This window comes from Orbicella faveolata, unplaced genomic scaffold (genome assembly GCF_042242905.1).
Source record: "Orbicella faveolata isolate gen_17 unplaced genomic scaffold, um_ofav_v1 contig_4, whole genome shotgun sequence".
Taxonomy (NCBI): domain Eukaryota; kingdom Metazoa; phylum Cnidaria; class Anthozoa; order Scleractinia; family Merulinidae; genus Orbicella; species Orbicella faveolata.
Window position 1 is genome coordinate 828,633 of NW_028301569.1, and position 19,876 is coordinate 848,508.

At 38.4% G+C, this 19,876-nt stretch overlaps 3 protein-coding genes across 3 annotated transcripts; 1 reads left to right on the plus strand and 2 right to left on the minus strand.

The window, feature by feature from the left end:
- The first annotated feature begins 2,388 nt into the window (after positions 1–2,388).
- On the plus strand, positions 2,389–9,745 carry LOC110053713 (adenosine receptor A2b-like). Its single transcript, XM_020759980.2, has 2 exons — positions 2,389–2,477; positions 7,574–9,745. The coding sequence occupies exon 2, from the start codon at positions 7,721–7,723 to the stop codon at positions 8,861–8,863; it is 1,143 nt and encodes a 380-aa protein (XP_020615639.2). The 5' UTR covers positions 2,389–2,477; positions 7,574–7,720; the 3' UTR covers positions 8,864–9,745.
- A 1,880-nt stretch (positions 9,746–11,625) lies between these two features.
- On the minus strand, positions 11,626–13,479 carry LOC110053703 (neuromedin-U receptor 2-like). Its single transcript, XM_020759968.2, has one exon. The coding sequence runs from the start codon at positions 13,275–13,277 to the stop codon at positions 12,210–12,212; it is 1,068 nt and encodes a 355-aa protein (XP_020615627.2). The 5' UTR covers positions 13,278–13,479; the 3' UTR covers positions 11,626–12,209.
- Positions 13,480–15,985: 2,506 nt separating this feature from the next.
- LOC149100857 (adenosine receptor A3-like) lies at positions 15,986–17,398 on the minus strand. The gene has a single exon (XM_089276503.1). The coding sequence runs from the start codon at positions 17,396–17,398 to the stop codon at positions 16,301–16,303; it is 1,098 nt and encodes a 365-aa protein (XP_089132629.1). The 3' UTR covers positions 15,986–16,300.
- Between the last annotated feature and the right edge of the window lie 2,478 nt (positions 17,399–19,876).

Genomic DNA, 19,876 nt, shown 5'->3' on the forward strand with positions numbered 1-19,876 from the left:
CAAACTGAACTTGTAATCAGCAATTTACCGTTCAAATTTAATTGATCCGATCTATTTAATTGTTCAAGAGGTGGAGCTGTCAGCAACAAGGCAATAACAGGGGTCGAGCCTTAAAAACGAATTTTTTTTTCCAAAGATGTCTACAATCTCTCTATTCTTCCTTTGGCTCGCTTCGCTCGCCGACCTATCCCCACCCCCGCGTACTTCGCTTCACTCGCTTTTTCTTTTGCATGGGTTTAAAAGTAGAGAGGCTGTGAACAGTCTATACGAGAAATACATACATGTGTGTCAGAAGATGTATTTCAAGAATTTGTCATCAATAGACCCTATTCATAAATGGCTGCCAATTTAAAATTATTTTTTATGTATATAAATTAGCTCAACTAATCTCGTTTGAAAGTAAAAATTATTTTGAATTATGAATTTATTATATTATTTTAATTTATAATTACGCTATAACCCATCGAGTTACGACCTGCAGGAGGCGGTGTACTTCCTTGCTACCGCTCCATCCACAAAAACCAACTCTCCAAATTATAATTTATATTCCATGCATGAACACTTTGTAACGAGTTCAACTGGGCTCTTCAGAGTTTCAGACATCAAACGACCGACGCTTGTAGCGTTAAAGACCATTAGGTCATGCGATTTAAAGTGGTAATTTCTCTTGACTTTGGGGCAAGTTCTTTTTGGTGAAACAAGCCTAACGACGGTTGTCTTTCAAATGTTTTAAAACGCTGTTTTTGGCTGAGAGGAATGTATTTTCTTTTTTTTTTTTTCACATATGTTAGTCAATTTTAGGCTGCGCTATAAATGTTTATCTTTTCGGTCATTCTAGGGGAACTTGAGTCTTCTCGAATTTATTAGGGTTTTTCGTCCATTTTCTAAAGACCTTAGGTTTTATTTGATGGTTCACGAAAACGTGAGGCTTCTAATCATCTCATAATCCCTTTTGCTAGCAGAAAATTTCAGTGACCGTTGGGGGATTTCCGAAAACCATTGGAATAAAAAGGACTACTTGGCAGTTGGCTATTTACAAAAAATGGTCGAAGCTAAATTATTCAGTTTTCGAGGAGTCGAGACTTTTAAGGAGGGACGCATTTTTTAGATTTTCCCAAGGTGATTGATGCGAAGTAGAAATGAATGTCGTCATTGGGTTCTGCAAAGAGATCTCATGATTTTCTCATACATTTGTGTTTTGTATGAACTGCTTTTTTAAACTGATGTTTTTTGCCATTTCTGTATCTGAATGGATGTTTTCATTTTTTCCAATCCATATAACTGGGTTTATTGACTGACATGCTTTGAAAAATATGTTGATCTAAAGCCTAAAGAAAACAAGGATTTGATGTCTACTGACGTGATCTAATGACTGATTACAGTTGACGCGCTAGGAAAATCAACGCCACAGCATTTAAACTTGAGAACATAGAAGATCAGGGATGTAGGAGAAATCAACAGCAGACATACAAACTGCCTTCATTTCTTCTCGCCCAGTTGTACAAGAAACCGGCCAATAATGAAGGATTTCAGTAATTGTGATTTACGGTTTAATGATTGGCCTTGCATCATTATAATAATGATCTGAACTGACATAAAATGGATGATTGAAATAAAGTGAGAAAAGTATGAAATGAACCGTGTTCAGAATAAAATATTTTTTAAACTCATGTAAGCTGATAATATTTCTGAAGCGATCACTTCCTGGAGATCTCCTTAATTTTAAAGAGGCTGTACTATGATCAGGTAAGAGCACCTGCCATCAAGTGTCCATCATATCGTTAACATCCTGCTGTATTGATCGCAGATAAATGGAACGTTTGTACTATTGTGGTTAATAATAGGTGGCCGCGCCGATGAAAGTAAACATAGCTAGGCATAGACAGTGATGAATTGTTTAGCATGCACAGAATGATATTTCCGTCGGTAAAACGTAGAAACAGAAAACGTAACTTCAGATTGTATTATTAAAATGCAGCCCGCTATTTAAAAGTGCCAAAAGAGCACGAGGAATAAAAAAAATTACGTTTCAAATCTAGTTGATATTTCCTGTGTTCAATTCAAATGGGTGACGTTGTCTCTTTTGTGAATTCCGGTAAAAGATCGTTCGTTAATTAAAACCTTGTAAAAACCATGTATAAAACGATTTGTAATTATCGTCCGCTTTGAATGAAAACCTTCAGTTTCTAACAAAAAAATGTAATATTTCATTTCGCTACCCAAGTGAATTTTGACAAACAATGCATATCAGCAAGCTGCAAAGTGTTTTGCTATTAAAGTTGGAATGGCCTCAGGCCTCTCTAAAACACCCGTTCTTTTTTGTGCTTACAGACAAAAGCATTATTGATTCAATATTTTCTTGGTATTGTGATCTTAAAAGCGCTGATATTTGAGAGCAGTTCTTAAGGATAAAGGTTTGCAGCTTTTAAAAGGACCGCTAGTATGGAGGCGTAAGCATGGCCAATGTTAATTGGAAGGTAAGGTCATCGGATAAAATCAGCGTGTGAATTTGTATTCCTGTATAAATGTTATCACCTTGGTGTGCTTCATACTGTTCTGCCTATTTGTCTAAACTGTAAGTTTATTTTAGGTCTTGTTTCCGTTTTTTTTTTTTCTGTCTACTATAAAATCACCGGTGGTTGTTGTGTTTTCCTGTTGGACATGGTTTAGTGTTCTAGGTTTCCCCTAAGTTTTAACAAAATTAACTTCAGACCAACATAATATTAGCCCTGCATCCTATTGGAATCATTAAAACCTATGCCTGTTGTACTGAGATATCAGGTAGGTGGATATGGCTGTGAATTTATATGTTAAACGTACTTGGGCGTGTCGGACGTGTATGTATTAATGTCGCATTAAACCTCAGTGGAAATTTTTTTTTTCAAGCAGGAAGATTTAAGTAATTTAACATTACGGAAATCGTTGTGACTGAATGCATTCTAACATGACTGATAATTTTCTAATTCAACACTTGTTATTGCAAGGTGCAGTCTTGACTGATCCCTACTCACCATACGACATCAGATTTTTCACCATATCAGATAGTTTCCAGTAATAGAAACTTTTCAATGCTGTTATCTTCCATTCGAGATTTTCTCACAGCTTCAAAAGTTTACACCGCATTTCAACTGTACGCTTGGACTGGTCCACGGCGGCTTAACACTGAAAGAATTGCTCATCCCACCCAATGTGCATGGAGATCATCAAAATCCTTTATAGCCCAGTCACAAGCTGATGAGCGAAATGATTCTCGCAGGTTTTTCTCTTTTGTGTACCTGCTTTACAAAGTAGAGTTGTATGGACAAAGAGTAATTCTTTTTCACAAGTTTTAAACAATTGTTGGTCGCTATAAACTAACCGGTTTAGATTAGTAAAAGCCTTGCATGACCAGCTCCTAGTTATGACGCTCTTGCTCAAATAAATTGACAATGGTGTTTACTTTCTTTGAGGAATTGTTTGAACTACAGCACTTTCATACTTAAAACCCTAAGCAGGGGCGGATCCAGGATTTTCCTTAGGAGGGGGTGCAACTCTAAGGAATGGCGTAACTGACTGGTGAGGTAAACAAATTTTAAAAGCGAAAACGAAGAAGACGGCTTCATCTCAGGGGGCTGCGCACCCCCTGCATCCTCCCCCTAAATCCTCCCCTGCTAAGGCAATCAGTAACTTTCACTTCCAGTAATACTAGGCCTTTTGTCTTCTACGGAATTGAAATTGTCTAATTATTCAATTAGATATATTTGCTAGGCGGCAGTATTTTCGTACGTTCAACGAGGACGTGAGAACGGATCGTCATTATTGAAGATTGATTTATTCCCCTTTGTTCTGATTTATTTGATAAACTACATGCAACGCAAAAAAAACTATAATCGTCGGCCTGCATTCGCAGAATGGCCGTTTGCTTAAACTAGACCATTGATATTCAGTGAGACTTCGGTTCTGGAAAATAACTGCAGAATAAAATGGACTCGGCCAGAATAGTACTTAATACGTTTTTGCCAATAGGTCTAATCTTTTTTAACACGCAAAAAAATGGGCTTCGGTCAATAGCTACGTGTCGTCACACGAGGATCATAACAAATTATATTTATTATGTTTATTTATATTTATTATATTTATTCATATTTATTATATTTATCCTCACTTGGTCACGAAAACCAAGTCGCCCAGTTCGTGGTATGTTTTTTTTTCTACTCTCAGCTGAATGCTTTTGATCTTTAAATGTTCTGACTAAGCGGCACAGTGTGAGATGGACGAATAATAATTTTAAAAAATCTTGTCTCAATTTTTCTTTTTATCTGCTCTACCAATTTGTGTACTAGCAACAAATTCTGTTGTATCAGTTACTAGCTTTGTTTTAGTATTGATACAACAAATAGGCAAATCATGGCAAAAGATACAAAAATGGCCTTTTTATCTTCCTATTGTATTTATTAGTATTTGTTTTCTTAGATTGGGTCAAATATACTTTGTCGGTGTTTAATTACCCTCAATAGGAAAAACGGACTGTACCTGCGTTTTGTGTTTATCACTGAGCAGATATGTTACTAATTTTGTTGTTTTTGTGGATATACAAATTTTATGCTTCTCTCTTGCTTAACCTATATACCCTATAATGTACATTGCCAAGGTTGAGCTCCTGATGTTGCTGGAAATAATATACAGAAACCGTAACTGGCATATTTTGGCCACACTCTTGGCCGTTTATTTGATAACCACTGAAATAGTTTACATGAAATCTAAAAAGCCTAATTTATTTTCAGCAAACCCGGTCCACACAATTCACTAACTTATGTCCCCAACTAATCTAGAGGTTGAGGGAGGGACATAGGGTGGAGATAATCCTTTCCGTGGAGCAGCTGAAGGAAAAAGAGGCACATAATCTGCCCTGCACTCGCTTTTGTATGTCCAACAAATAAGTCCCGGATGTACTCTGATCCTGGCTAATAAAACATTAACAGGCAAGGCAAGCTACATGAAATCATTTATTCCTGAGGGGGATAATTTTTCTTTAATTATTAACTTTCTTTATCTTGTGTCTTTTGTGGCATCAAAAGATGACAACTTTTAGGAGAAGCCGAGTTGGTCACAAAAGTGAGGCAATATGTACGATTGAAACTCGACATTTACTGGGGTCTTCGTAAAACGTGTTATACCTTGGTTACTTCTTTGTTAACGTCACAAATCAATATATTTGTTTCTGAAAACCCCTTGTGGTACTATTGGTTTCAGAGCAAAAGCAATATGCCCTTAAGGTGATCTTATACTGTCAGATATAATTTTTTCTCCAAAATACCATTTTTTCGAAACATGAAAATTCAACGTCTCGGACCATTTGCAAAAAGTATTTTGAAACGATTTCGCTCTGATTACTCCTTGATTTAGGTTTAAATTAAAAAATCTGCACACTGGTAGCTATATTTTAACATAGCAACGCCTATAGCAACGGTTGTTTGCAGTCCAAAACTGCATACGAATACTTATGAGAATTGTGCATCATAATACCATCTTATACGTCCCTTATACTTGGTTAACATGGTGTGTATTCGAGTATTCAATGGAACATTTACCTAAAACCTATCGATATACCCACTCCCCCTGACTCTGCCCTCCGCTCCGGTTTATATGGCCCCGGAGGGTACTCCCAGAAAAATTGGGTGGGGTGTGCGGCCCGCTTCCCAAAACCCTTACCCTATTTACGAACAAAATCTGCGATATTCCTTACCTTATTTATGACCTGACCAAAAATTCGAAACCCTATTTTTTTATGACCCAACCTTAAAGTGGTCTGACGAAAATCGCATCTTTCCTATCTAAGCCATTTTAAAACATAAACAAGTAGTCTGCATGAGAAGAAAAATGTTGCTTACCATTTTCAAATATCTCTTTTCGTTCCAGAGATATTCAAGTTTTTAAAATATGCAAATTAGCCAAGTGATGACGTCATACACTCAACTAAATATTAATCAAATATTATGAAGAAAGATATCTATCAGAAGTGTTTGATTCTTTGTAGTAAGATTCTACTCAATGTGCTACACAATACGAGCTGAACAGTTTTGTTACCATGGCAACATACTGGGTTCCAGACCTCCCCAGTATTTATTTATTTATTTATTTATTTATTTATTTGGTGTTCCATTTTGATATTTGCTAATGGTGCCACATATGCCTGATTAGGCAAGCATATAAATAGGTTAGCTCCATTTCATAGCCTCATTTAATGTTTTTCGAGCTGAAAATTACTAAAACATTGAAATCAAGTTGGTGAGGACTGGAAAAGAGTTAGTTGCCATGGGAACAGAATTTTTCATAGCAGTAGGTGTGTTACCTGTAGAACTATTAGCCTACCAAGTTTCAATGGTCTGTGCTGCAAATTGACTGAGGTAGCGCTATTTGTAGACTTGACATAACATTGGGTTGAGTGTATGGCGTCAGCAGTCATCTCATTTGCATATTTCACAAATTTTTCAAACTTAAATATCTCTGGAACTAATGCAGACGTATGCGAACGGTAAACGGCATTTTTATTCTTTCATGGAATTCTACGTGATACACCCAAAAAATCAAGGGGTAAAAATTTTGATCATAGTACCACTCTAAATCAAAACCCTGTTTCAGACCTGCGTTATAATAAGTTCCCTTGTTTAGACCAATGTTAAGTTACCGTAAACATAATTTGTGAAGGGCTTTTGTTTATTTTCTTTTTGATAATGATGAAAAAGTGGCTTCCTCTTAGAAACATACCCATATTAAGGCTAGAGTGCGAAAACCGTACCCTATTTATGACCAAAATTGCCAAAGTCAGCTAAAATCTATACCCTATTAATGACCAAAACGGCTGAAAAACCATACCCTTTGGGGCCGCTCATACCTATATAGCCCATACAAGGGAGTACTCCACCCCCCGGGTATATGGCAAGTTTTGGCTCTCGGTGACCGAAGTAAAATTTTAAAGCCTAATTTCTCAAAAAGACCAAATAGACAGATTATTTTAAACACCATATCTCCATTGGATTTCAACCAAATGTTGTCAAATCTTCAAGATTGGTGAAGGGAAAAATTATCTAGGTTGTAAACCTCTAAAATACACAATTTATAACTTTTTTTCTTTGTTATTCAGTTGATATAGTTAATATTAGTTTTCACGACGAAAACCCCTCCATACACCGTTTTCTGAGGTTTGTCCCTTGGACAAATTGCTTATGGACGGGGTGAACTTAATTCCATGCTTCTCGAACCATTGATTAGTACGCTAGAGAGCGAAAATTTTATGTTCGATTGAGACTTTCTGGAGGTTGTGCGTTAAAAATTGTGAACTTGTTAATTATAATTTGAAATTTCGTTGCGCCTCCATGGCTGCTTTTTATCACGGTTTGGAATGGTGCATAAATTATGTTACGCCTTTTTGAATTTACACAAAGTTTGAATCTTTAGCATTAATGGTTAGCTCACTACAAAAATAAGACTGTTGTACATGTACGAGTTAAAAATGATTTTCTTCGAGGTCCGTGTCTAGGTTTTTTCTGATAGATACACAAAGCTAACTGCTATCTTTTCAAACACTCACTAGATACCAGCACGCCTAAGCCTACACTGAAGACACCAAGTAAAGCATCACTGCAGCCAAGTTAGTCAAGGGAAGAGTCTCTCAAACTGATCAGTTAACGCTACTTGGACATTCCTCGTTCAAAGCAACTAAAGAATTTCCATCTTACCAATGGATAACAAGCGTAATTTCTCCTCTTGCTGCAACGCAGCCAAAAATATGACTACACATCAAGGCCAAGGATCTGGAGACAATCAGTCTGAACCACACCACACCGACATTGCAAAGCTTCTATCCATTGCAGCAGTTATCGTCATCCTGAACAGTTTAGTATTTTATTTGTTTCTCAAGAAGAAAACGCTGCGAACTACTTCAAACTCTCCTCTTTTCAGTTTGGCTGTGTGTGATTTCTTCTCTGGCTCGGTCGTCATTCCTCTATTTACAATATTATATTTTACACCACTGGTGCCGTCTCAAAGGACACTGTTCTATCTGGGATTCTTGGTGACTGTTCTTCACAACTTTGTAGCCATTTTATCAGTGTACCACATCGTCATTGTCACGGCCGAGCGTTACCTGGCAATCAAATTTCCGCTTAAACACCTCGCACTTGATCAGAAGAGCGTCAATATAGTCTTAGCACTGGTTTGGCTTTTCTCTCTTCTCATATCACTTGTTCCGTTTACCTGGATCAATAAGATGTATCCAGTATTCCAGCCAGTATCCTTAAAATTCACTCTTGTTTTCACCATATTCTGCATGGTGTTCGTCTTGGTTCTACCCTACATCTTTTTGGTTTATGCATTTATCGACATGTTCAAAGCCGTGTATGGTGGATCAAGTAATAGACACCGCGAAGACAACGGCTTTTTGCGACATACAGAAATCTCCAAAAGGCGATCAACCGGCGAGCGAAAATGTTTGATGCTCTTCGTTATCATGGCGTCTGTATTTCTCGTATGCTGGCTTCCTTGGTTCGTTGTATTTCTATTGTACCAATTGCAGCTCGATTTCTCTAAACTGAAAGTACCTTCTCAAGTGTCTTTGCTCATCAGGTACATGTCATCCGCAGTCAACCCGTTGCTTTATACCTTCCTCAAAAGGGACTTCAATCAGACTCTAAAATTTGTTTTCAGCAGGAAGAGGCAAGTGTCCATATTATTCACCCGCCAAAGTAGAGGAACATTGCAATCAAATTCCAGCGACCCACCGACGACCTCTCTCCAAAGGCAACCTGGACGCCGTACGTCTGTTGCTACAGTATTACGCACCATCGAAGAATGCGAGGAACATTTATACGAGAGTGCATTATGAGGACTGCTACGGCTGTACGCGCTGGAAACAAGTCTGAACAGTGCCTTTCAAATGACTTCCTTAGTTTGAATTAAGGTTAATTACGGTGAGCTACCCGAGGTGGGTGGGTGGGGGTGTGCGGCTCGCTTCCCAATCCCCTTTCCCTATTTATGACTAAAATCTGGGATTTTCCCTGCCCTTTTTATGAACTGACCAAAAATTCGATATACTATTTACGACCTGACCCTTAAATCAATACCCTGTTTCAGACCTGCCTTATAATCAGTTCCCTTGTTCAGGCCAATGTTACATTGTCGTAAACATAATTTTTGAAGGGCTTTTGTTGGTGGTCTAATCGATAAAAGGGGACTGTAGCTTCTTCCCATTTCAAGACCATAGTGCAAAAACCATACCCTATTTATGACGAAAACGGCTGAAAAATCATACCTTCATACCTATATAGCCCATATATGGCAGTAGCCCCTCCCTCCCCTCCCCCACTCCTTCTCCCTTCCGGGGATGAGCTACCACTAATAAAGTCAGGAATCGTCAGGCTTCTTAGTTACCGCATCTCAAGTGAACTAAAACGGAAGCGATGCAACTCATGTAATTCCGTTTTTACTCTACTACCTTTTCATGGAATAATGAAAAATAATTGCTGTCAAGAGATCACTTATGATCTAGCGAATATTGTCCAGCATCTGTCAAGTTGCGAGATGCAAACCACAGAGAATTGATAGCAATTTTTTTTTAAATATGAAAGTTTGATGGTCGTTCCTGCAATCACAAGGTAAGGGACAGACCATTAGAAAATTGATGGGGGGTGGGGAAAAAAATATCATGCAAGGGAGAGTGACTGAAAAATCGTGCAAAGAAGAAGTGAAGAAAAAAATTCCTGTAGAGTGAATTGCACTGTCGGGCTAACAAACTGTATTGGGTAACTTGGCAGCCACTTTACACTGCAGTTTTAATTTCTTCGTCCTGGTTGAATCCCCATTTACCCGGTTTTCTCTACAATTAGGAAAACGGACATTTTTCCCTTTCAAGGCTGATACATTTTGTGCCCACCAACCTTATCATGGACACTGCTAGTCAAACATCGTAGCAGTTCAACCCTTATGGATAACCATGGCTGAAAAACCCATGTGCTATAAACAGCCATCCTGCTTGATTCGTTTGCAATTAAGCAAGCACATACCATGTTTTGAAAGCTTCGCCATATGGGAGTGATTTCACAACTGACATGTATAAATGACAGTTGGTTCACCCATGCCGAACCGTAACACTTCCTTTAAGATGGCCGCTAAGATGAACGTTGGACAAACGTCGAAATCGAAGACAATCATGGAGGTGTTAACGCAACTAATGCGTTTAGTATGGGCATTTTCAATCTATTTTAGGTTTTTGACAAAGTAAACGACGCGTTATCGTTCAAGTTTAATCGATACATATAATTTATGGGCTGAAAATCGTAGAAAATGCCCTAAAAACGCTCAGCGGAATAGGACCTTTGGCCCCATATTTGTTACTGGACGGCCACTAACAGAATCCTAGCTAAAACCTTGATTCACTGCCCCGGGTTCAAGGGGAATCAATAAATAAAATTTCCTTAAACGTCAAACAAAAACTACAATGCAGCCCCATCAGTTAGACAAATGGCACTTAAATGTGTCTGATGCTTGGTTATGTTTCCCCCAGTATAAGTTTGATAATAAAACAAAACGACTGTGTGAAAGATAAAAAATATTTGTTTGAAGCTTGTTTCAGGCAATCAGATTGTGGCGAGTGTCAAGATTAAGATTGTGACAATAGAATATCCCCCCCAAAATATATAATAATAATAATAATAATAATAATAATAATAATAATAATAATGATGATAATGATAATGATAGTAATAGTAATAATAATTTGTGCAGGGGACTTGACCCGAAAAAAACAATCCTGCAGAGGCAGTGGACGTGAAAAAAATTCCTACAAGCTAAAAAAGACTCACCTCATCCCCCACCCCCCACCCCACCCCCATCACTTTTCTAATGGCCCGTCCTTAAGCTATAATACATATTTCATGAGATCTCTCGTGGAATATCGATTTGGACACTATAAAATGTAAGCATAGCTTTCTTTAGATATCTAGACTTCGATTGTCCAAATGCCTATGGACACGTTCTTAAACTACATTAAGTAATCTGAAGATTTTCGGGATTTGCATGTATCCTCATCAGGTTTCAATCTGCGGGCCGTTCGCCATCGCCATCGCCACAACATGCAAAACGCATGCGAAAAAAGAGAATTGACAAGACTTAAAGTGGCTGCCTGTCTACAATAAGCGGGAGATACTGTAACGCTACTAACCGTAACCGTTTTTATTCCGTGTCAAGAGTTTCCCAACCTGTGAGAGCATACGATTTTTTTTTTCTTTCGTTTCTAGCTTCACGTGCCAAGAAAAAAATCGACGTTATTTTCGGCGGAGACAAGCGACAGCCGGAATTACGTCTGAGTTCGCAGGCTAAGAGTTCCAACTTTCCGGAAATCTTCTTTCCTCCATCTTAGGGATCAGTCGGGGAAATTGGATCGCTGGATAGATCGTTGCGTGTGGTCAGTAGGACGAGTTTTCTGCATGTCATGTCAGTCAGTAGTTGTCTGGCTAACCGCAAATTTTCTAAAAATTGAGTGTCAGAAAGCAGATACAAGTGGAGTGAGCTGGTTTAGAGGGTCCCCAAAAAAGACCGATTGGTTAGGTGATCTTCATGTAAGTTCTGAGCATATTATTTCTTGGTATATATTTTTAAAATCTTTATAAACTTTATTTGTTTTCTGTCCCACCATGTCTTACATTTATCTTATATATAACTTAACCTATTTCACTTACATTCGTTTCCTGCTCTAGCTTTATGCATTACTACCTTTATTTGCCACTAATATCACTTACATTAGCTTGCAGTAGATAATAATGAAAAATATTTTCAAATGACTGTACGAATTACATCTGAAACTAGATAGTTGAATGAATGAATAAAGTTGACTGAGGTTGATTAAGTATTTCTGTGCTAATAGTAGATCCTGTGGATTAATAAACAAGTATTGTATGTAACCTGACATAGAACTGATCTTTTTGCTTCGTGCATGACTCCAAGGCAACAGGACCAAATGAAATCAGTCTACTGGACCGTCAAGGAATAAGAAAATCGTAAACTGTACATGTAGCTGGGATCTTTCTCCTTGAATCGGGTAGAATGAGGGAACAAGGTGCAAATATTAAAACTGTTCACGACGCCAGTCACTAACTAAGTCAGTTATAACTGTAAAACTGACGTACGATCGTATTATTCATTTATTTACCTATTTTACCTTCACTTTCATTATTCTACACTGCTGTTACATACATGCACTGCAGGTTTTCCTCTTTTTTCGTAGCCATTTCTCGCGCCCGGCAAAGATATTTAGGTTTTAGCAGAAGCAGGCTCTGTCTTGTTGATTGACTATTCTTCTGCCGGTTTTTTCGTCGTAATATGATAGTCTTAAAAGCTTCGAGGAAATCCGTTTTAAGAAACGTATAAAGCACAGGATTAAAGATTGACGTCAGGTATCTTATGATGAGAAATGCATGCGAAAATTCCGACAGAATTTCCCTTGCGTCTTCTCCAAGGGGAAACCACAGACTGTAGAAAAGGCTTATCACATACCAAGGAAGCCAACAGAGAATATAGACACTTGCCATGAGCGTTAACATTATAAGGCATCTTTTGCTGTCTTTAACTTTTCGGTAGAAGGAAGAGTCTCGCCTTTCGCTTCCTCTAAGGTTTGTTGCCCCTCCACTGATCTTTCTGAACATATCAACTTGAGAGTAAACGATAAAAACATACGGTAAGAGAAAAACAAAAACAATACAGAATATTATATGACCCGTTTGAATTTGGCGTGTCACAGTTAAAATGCCGTTTTCAGGCGAGTTTAGGAATCCTCTAAACCACGTGACAGGTAGGAAGGCGATTATAACAGCAGTCAGCCAAATAACACCAATGACGCCCAGAGAGGATTTCTTTGTCAAATGCCACCGGTGGCGAAACGGATGAACTATTGAGAAATATCTTTCTACTGTAATGGCAAAGATGTGGTAAACCACTAGAACTACCACAAGGTTATGTAGGACAACCAAGAAGAATCCCAAAATCAAACCATGCAGGGGAGCAATGACTCTCGTTAACACAATTATAGTCAGAGGAACATTGAGAAATCCTGTCATGAAGTCGCACACCGTCAAACCAAACAGCAAATAATTCCTCGGTGTCCTCAAGCGTTTATCTTTGGCATATAACAAAAACACGATTCCGTTAACAAAGACAATCAATACTGCAATCGGTAGAAGTTGAGCCATAACACTGTGCCCAGAGATCGAATCGATGGTATTCGTCGAACAGTTTGAGGTCTCCATAGTCGAAAGTTGGTTGTTACTGAACTTGTGTGTTCATCTTTATCGTACAGACCAAGTTCCAATTACCAAAATGTTTTGATGACGCCGGAATCTCACATAAATCTCTACCAATGGTCCGTCAGGTTGATTTGTCGTTAGTTTCTTTTAAACTGTGAGCATTCCAAATCCCACACTGTCTGTGAAATGTCCGCAACTTGGTATTACGTACTGCTGATTAAGCGTGTTCAAGTTACTGGAATGTTCTATTAAGCTTCCAATAAAGATCGGGTATCACAAGAGGATTAAGCCCCAAGGTCAGCACGTGCGCGTCCTTATTACAAAAATAATATAGCAAAGATACAAGAGTTTGTATGGGAAATTTAATATAACTTCTTTTTGTTCGGCGTGTTTTAAGCCTTTTTAAAGCGATTTCAGTCGAACAGTCTAAAAACTTGTTCAAGGGTATGTCATTACATACATGCATGAAGAGTTCAATTCCAACACAGGAACAACAAAAAATTAGCCATCGCGGTTTCATGTTCGCAGAACTTGGTTATCGGCAAGCTCAGTTGTGTTGCAATGGAGGAGACGGCTTAGCCTCCTACGCCGACCTTCTGGCTCGTCTCGCACTCCTCCATGCAACTGAGCGTCTGCCCGTGCAGGAGGCTAAGCGCTGCCAAGAAATGTACAAAGGTCTATAACGCACGTGCACAGCCACTGTTGTGCTCGTTAAACCTTTAAACCGCGGCTTGCATGCTGTCTATTCTGCCAAATCCAAGGAAGCACTTCAAATATTCTTATCTCTTTGTGTTTACATCAATGACAGGCGCTATTAAACAATTAAAATGTAAATCATTTACCTGTTCAAACTACTCCGCTCTTTCTGCATTATATTTTAATGATGACAAGTCCAAACGTTCGGTTTTATAGTAATTTGTCTTTTCTAATTTTTAGCCTTGAATGCATATCATTTTATTCGTGTTATCTGAGAATGTGTAAATACATACCATTACTTCATTTACACGCAACATGCAGACAATTTTTTAGTAAATTTACAAATTGTGACTTGTTTCAAAAACACGAATTACATAAGTTGACACTTCTTTATGGGACGCCATTTAAGACAAAATGATAGTTATACAAATTTTGAGAACAATGCAAATATTTGAACCAGGCCAAAAATATAAGGATCAAAAAGATAAAAAAGCTGGGTTTGTGAAGAGGCTAAGTTGAAGCGAATTTGCATAAGAGAATGCCAGGCTAATTACATGAATACTTAAGCACGAAGAGAATCAGACTGTACATTCAGTGGTAGTTTAAGATCTTGAATACGGCAAAGCATTTCATTGACAAGGCGGTCAAATTTGTACGTTCAATTCTTGATTACATTGAAGCTTGATTACATTGAGGTTCAGCTTGTAAATCGCGCACCGTGTGTTGAAACAAAGGTTACGTTAAGTCGACAAACACTGGGCTACTCCTGCTTCGCGCTCTTTCTCGCGCTTCGCGCGCGCTCGTGTATCGCGCTAGAGCCCGCTAATCCACCTAGCTGTACTGCAGGCTACGGTTTCTATCACTTATATTTCTTGTCTCATGTATTTTCAAATCGTTTCTTATAAGAAATAATGTATTAAGCAATATATATGCGCACGGTTAATCACATAAATATACGTTATGAGCCATGACGTAAATATACGTTATCAGAACCATAACATAAATACGTTATGAGCCATAAATTATTTTGGTCAGTCGACATCGTCATAAAGTACATGCGTAATGTTACAACCAAGATGGCGGATTGGGAGAGACTAGACATTACCTTCGCTGTTAGAGCAAGCGGATAGATACGTCCATTACGAGAATTTCAACGTGTTAGAAAATTTTAGACGTCGACTAGATGACAATATTACAACACTGTAAGGAGTAAGACGCTTCTGATGATGTGACTCTCATCCTCAGAGAAATTCATGATTGATTGATAGTTAAGGTTTCTCGAAAGGTACAACTTACTTTGTAGTTGCAACTTGGAGAGTGATGATCCCTTACAAGTAAGCACATATATAGACATAGATTTGTTACACAGCCACCCACTGTGCGAAGAAGACGAAGGTTAGAAATTGACAAAGAATTACTATTTCCAGCTGCCGGCCCTTAAGATAAAAAAGTGCATTGAATTTACGTGGTAAAATACAGAGAAAATTTCTGAAGTTACGTTCAATTCGATCGTTCGATCATGAATTTCGCTGAGGATGAGAGTCGCGTCATCAGAAGCGTCTTGCTCCGTACAGTGTTGTATTTTCTCATACGTCTTAAATTTCCTGACACGTTGACATTCTCCCAATGGAGGTATCTATCCGCTTGCTCTAACAGCGAAGGTAATTCTCGAAGGAAACTGTCTAGTCTCTCCCAGGTTGTAACATTACGCCTGGCATTACGCATGTACTTTATGACGATGTGAACTAATCAAATAATTTATGGCTCATGACGTGTATTTACGTTATGGTTCATAACAAATATATTTACGTTATGGCTCCTAGCCTATATATTTATGTTACGGCTCATAATGTATATTTAGGTTAGGCTTCATAACGTATATTTAACTGCACGCATATATATTGCTGTACAAGGTCAGTTTTATAATTTTGATCCTTATATTTTTTGCCTGGTACAAATGTTTGCATTGTTCTCAACATTTGTATAATTATCATTTTGTCATAAATAGTGCACCATAATCGTGTAGATTTGTTCTAATTTCCCTCGCGTAAATGTGATATAAATGTTTAAAAAGGAAGAGTTAAATGTGTAGCAAACATGGTAAATGAATCCTTGCCGTACCATTTACACCGGGGTGCAAATGGTGCGGCAAGTAAAGCATTTACGGCTTTGATTTGCGAATCCATTTTTTGTCCTCTGTCACGTAACAGTAAACTGTAACACATGAACAACCGTAATTTTTTTCCACTCAGTCGAGTATAAATCCCTTTAGCATACTGTAGTTATGCCTAAGAAAATTTTTATTCAATGTTCTTCAGCACTTCATCCATTTACAAAACGGTAATCAACTCTTTCTCCTCGGTATTTCCATTGTTGTGTGGTCGACCAGTCAACTTTCTCTGCATTTGTGAATACGTAGAACGATTACCATGGTTCAGAGTTGTCATGGTATTGCTGTGCAGATCAGACGCTCTTCTCCTTAGGACGAGCAGCTTGAAAGCCTTCAGAAAATCCTTTTTGAAAAAGGTATATAGCAGAGGATTGACAATTGAAGTTATGTATCTAAAAATGACGACCACCTGTGATAGGTCACTCAATCTTTCTAAGGTTTCTTTACTGAGTGGAAACCAGAACGAAAAACATAGGTAAAGAACAAACCATGGTAGCCAACAAACCACGTATATAAACGCCATCAGGGCAAAAATGACGAGGCATTTTTTGTCGCTCCTCGCCTTTCTTAGGGCGGTCTTTGACGCAGTCAGTCCGTGTCCGCCGCGTTTGGCAATGGCTTTAAACATGACGGTTTGAGAACAAATGATCACGACGCATGGCACCAGGAACACAAACGTCAAACAGAAAACTACATATCCAACTTGTGTCTTTTTATAAGCGTCGACATCGGTTACTTGTAACGAAAACCAAATATAAGGCATAAATCCAATGACGACGGCAACAAGCCAAACGAATAAAGCAATTTTTAGCATCGACTTCTTGGTCACCTGGCGATGGGCAAAAGGCTTTTTAATACAGAAATACCGCTCTAGCGTGATGGCGAGAATGTGATAAGCAGCTGCCATGGCCATGCAATTGTTAAAGACGACGTTAAAGTTTCCAAGATGCGGCTCTGGCGGCTTGATAACTTGAACCACAACAATGATAAACAAAGGGATGCAAATGAACCCGGTCATAAAGTCGCACACAGCCAAGCTTAGCAGAAGGCAGTTGGTTGGGGTACGAAGTCGCTTACTTTTGGCAAACAGGCAGAAGACAACACTGTTCACTGTAACGATTATAACAGCGATAGGCAAAACCTCGTGAATAATTTCATAATGCGGCTCCACCTTTTGTGGAGTAACTTCAACAGCTGGTCCAACGGTTGAGTTTGGAGGGTCTGAAAAATTGCCGTTTTGGTCAGTGGTCGCGGACATTTCAAAACAAAGCGATTCTGTTGTGTTGCTGCTGAAAAACAGTGGGAAAGTCACAATAAGTCTGAATTTATCGAAAAGGATGCAGTAATCCTGAAAAAAATGTCAATCACAGTTATTTTTCTACTAATTGTTAATCACCTGTACATGAAAAAAGTAATTGTTGTTTATCTTAGTGAGATGCAATAATACTAACAATAAGGTGTTATCGTTCGTCTCAAGATGTATATGCAGTTGCTTGAGATGTAGATCGTGACCTTTTGACTGCTTACTGTCTGTAAGTGAAGTTCAATCGGTGCCGTGCCCTTCTCCTATTGTGTAGTTTCTTCAACGTGGAGCCATATTTCTTCTCAACTGTCACGCTTAAAGGAGCTACGTCAAGTTAGTTTTGCCCAGGGTTTTCAAGTTCGTCGTTTCTAATCCGTGTCAATCTTCTCCCTCCTTGTTTCTTAATGGTTTATTATTATATAACTCTCTGGTGTTTTTCCATCTTAGTAAACTATTATTTTCAGGTTTCCGTCAATTCAAAGGTAATTTTATATGTATCCAAAATAACTCAAAATACCGTGACTGAGTTCCTTTAATGTAGAAAATATTATATGAATAACCTATTTGACGAGGTGTTTGTACCAATATGAGTCTCGTTCAGTAATCTTCACCTCATTCCAAAACCTTGTATACGGTGGCTGTGTCCGCAGTACGAGAGACAGTCAAAACCGAGCTGTCCTACCAAAACGACATGATAATTGTCTTTTTCTTCGCAGCCTTAGTATTTCATACCACCAACCGACCAAGTTTGCTAAAAATAAAGACAATGTTAAAGTTCCTCTGCCTCTTGCAATGTTTAACGAGGAACAGCGTATTTTGTTGAAATTAAGGTGACCGAACACAGTTTTCGCGCGCGCTTTTGCTTGTGCAATTCAGCGCGCGCACAAGGATCGGAAAAAACAAATATGCCGTCAATAGAGCGATCCAGCGATCATTTTATTTACTCAACACCCGCACTATCTGTGCTATTTTTCTCTATATTTAAACGCAGTGTATTGATGTCTTTAGTCTTTTATTACAAAGATATATTAGAAAAAGTAACAATACAAAGAACCCAGCAATTCTCAGCTTTTTCTTTGTTACCGAAAGAACCCAGTTAAATGCAGCGCTTGCGCAGTTGCTCAAAAAATTGAGACCGATTGCTTTTGCAGAAACTTGCCGATTTCTAACGATCCAGTCGTTAGAATTTCAAGAAATTTGGCAAAAAAATAGTTCGGAAACCACGTGAATGATCTATCACAAAAATCTGAATTTTGACGGTTTTCATGTGACGTCATCATTTTCCAAAGTAAAATATTACCAATCCTTCTGAAGTTTTAGTTTCATCAGACGTAAGACCCTCTAATAACTTGACGTTTTGCAGCGTTTAAGCTCGACAGGGTGCCTCATTTTGAAACAGGCACGTTTGAATTTCCAAGTTTATGCGTTGCGTGACATAAAAATGGCGGCCCGATAAGGTTCTCGAGTAGGTCAAAAAGGTGAGTTATTGCTCAAGTTTTTGCTAACTAAACAGTTGTTGCTCTATAAGAAGTGTTAATTTCAATGTGTCGGAGCTCTAGAGTGATAAATTTTCGTTTCAATGGCAAAACTCGATGACAGATGTTTCTGTTACTTTACGGCCGCCCCTCGGAGAGACACAAACATGGCGACTCCATACAAAGCTCTATAAATTTGAGTGAAACACTTCTCCGAATAACGGGAGAATGAAAAAGCGCCCAGACCTAAATCTTGGCGAGGTTGTTTATACATCAGTCATCTTTCATATCCCAGCTTCTTGACTTAATTCATTGAATGGTTATGATTTTTATTACTGACGGCGTGACACTGCGAACCAGCCATACAGAACATGCAGTAAAAACGATTTACGGCGAATTACGAAAATCGTCTATGTCAAAATCTTATTAGAACAGTGTTGACAGAACGGATTTAATGTCAATTCGTAGTGGGCAAATGATGAAAAAAACCTAACGACTGGATTTTATTTAAGTAAACAAAAACCATTTTTAAGCCTTGTTTTTAAACCAGCCCCGTTGCCATGGCAATAGCACACACTTTAGCCAAAATGCGAGAATAAACCCTTCTGTGGTTAAACTTGACTCTTGCGAAAAACGGGCGCCAAAGCATACACAGTTTCAAAGTAATGGTGAATTAGGCATAGGCACTTGAAAACTGTGTTCGGCCACCTTAAAATGACACAACATGTTATCTCACTTGGCGACAGCGATCGAAGAGCGAGTTGCTCAACGCGCGCTGCTTAGTCATCAACAACCTCGATACGATAACAGCGATACTACGTTAAAAGACACCGTGATTGTTTTGTATCATCTCACGGCTAATGATCATGATGGATACGAAATGAGCCTGTGCTGATGAGTCCAAGATAAGTGAGTGAAGACAAATACAGTAAGCAGGTGCAACATCGCGATCTACATA

Excerpts from the sequence above, each read along its gene's own strand:
- LOC110053713 (XM_020759980.2), top strand. The coding sequence starts at position 7,721 with ATGGATAACAAGCGTAATTTCTCCTCTTGCTGCAACGCAGCCAAAAAT.
- LOC110053703 (XM_020759968.2), bottom strand. The coding sequence starts at position 13,277 with ATGGAGACCTCAAACTGTTCGACGAATACCATCGATTCGATCTCTGGG.
- LOC149100857 (XM_089276503.1), bottom strand. The coding sequence starts at position 17,398 with ATGTCCGCGACCACTGACCAAAACGGCAATTTTTCAGACCCTCCAAAC.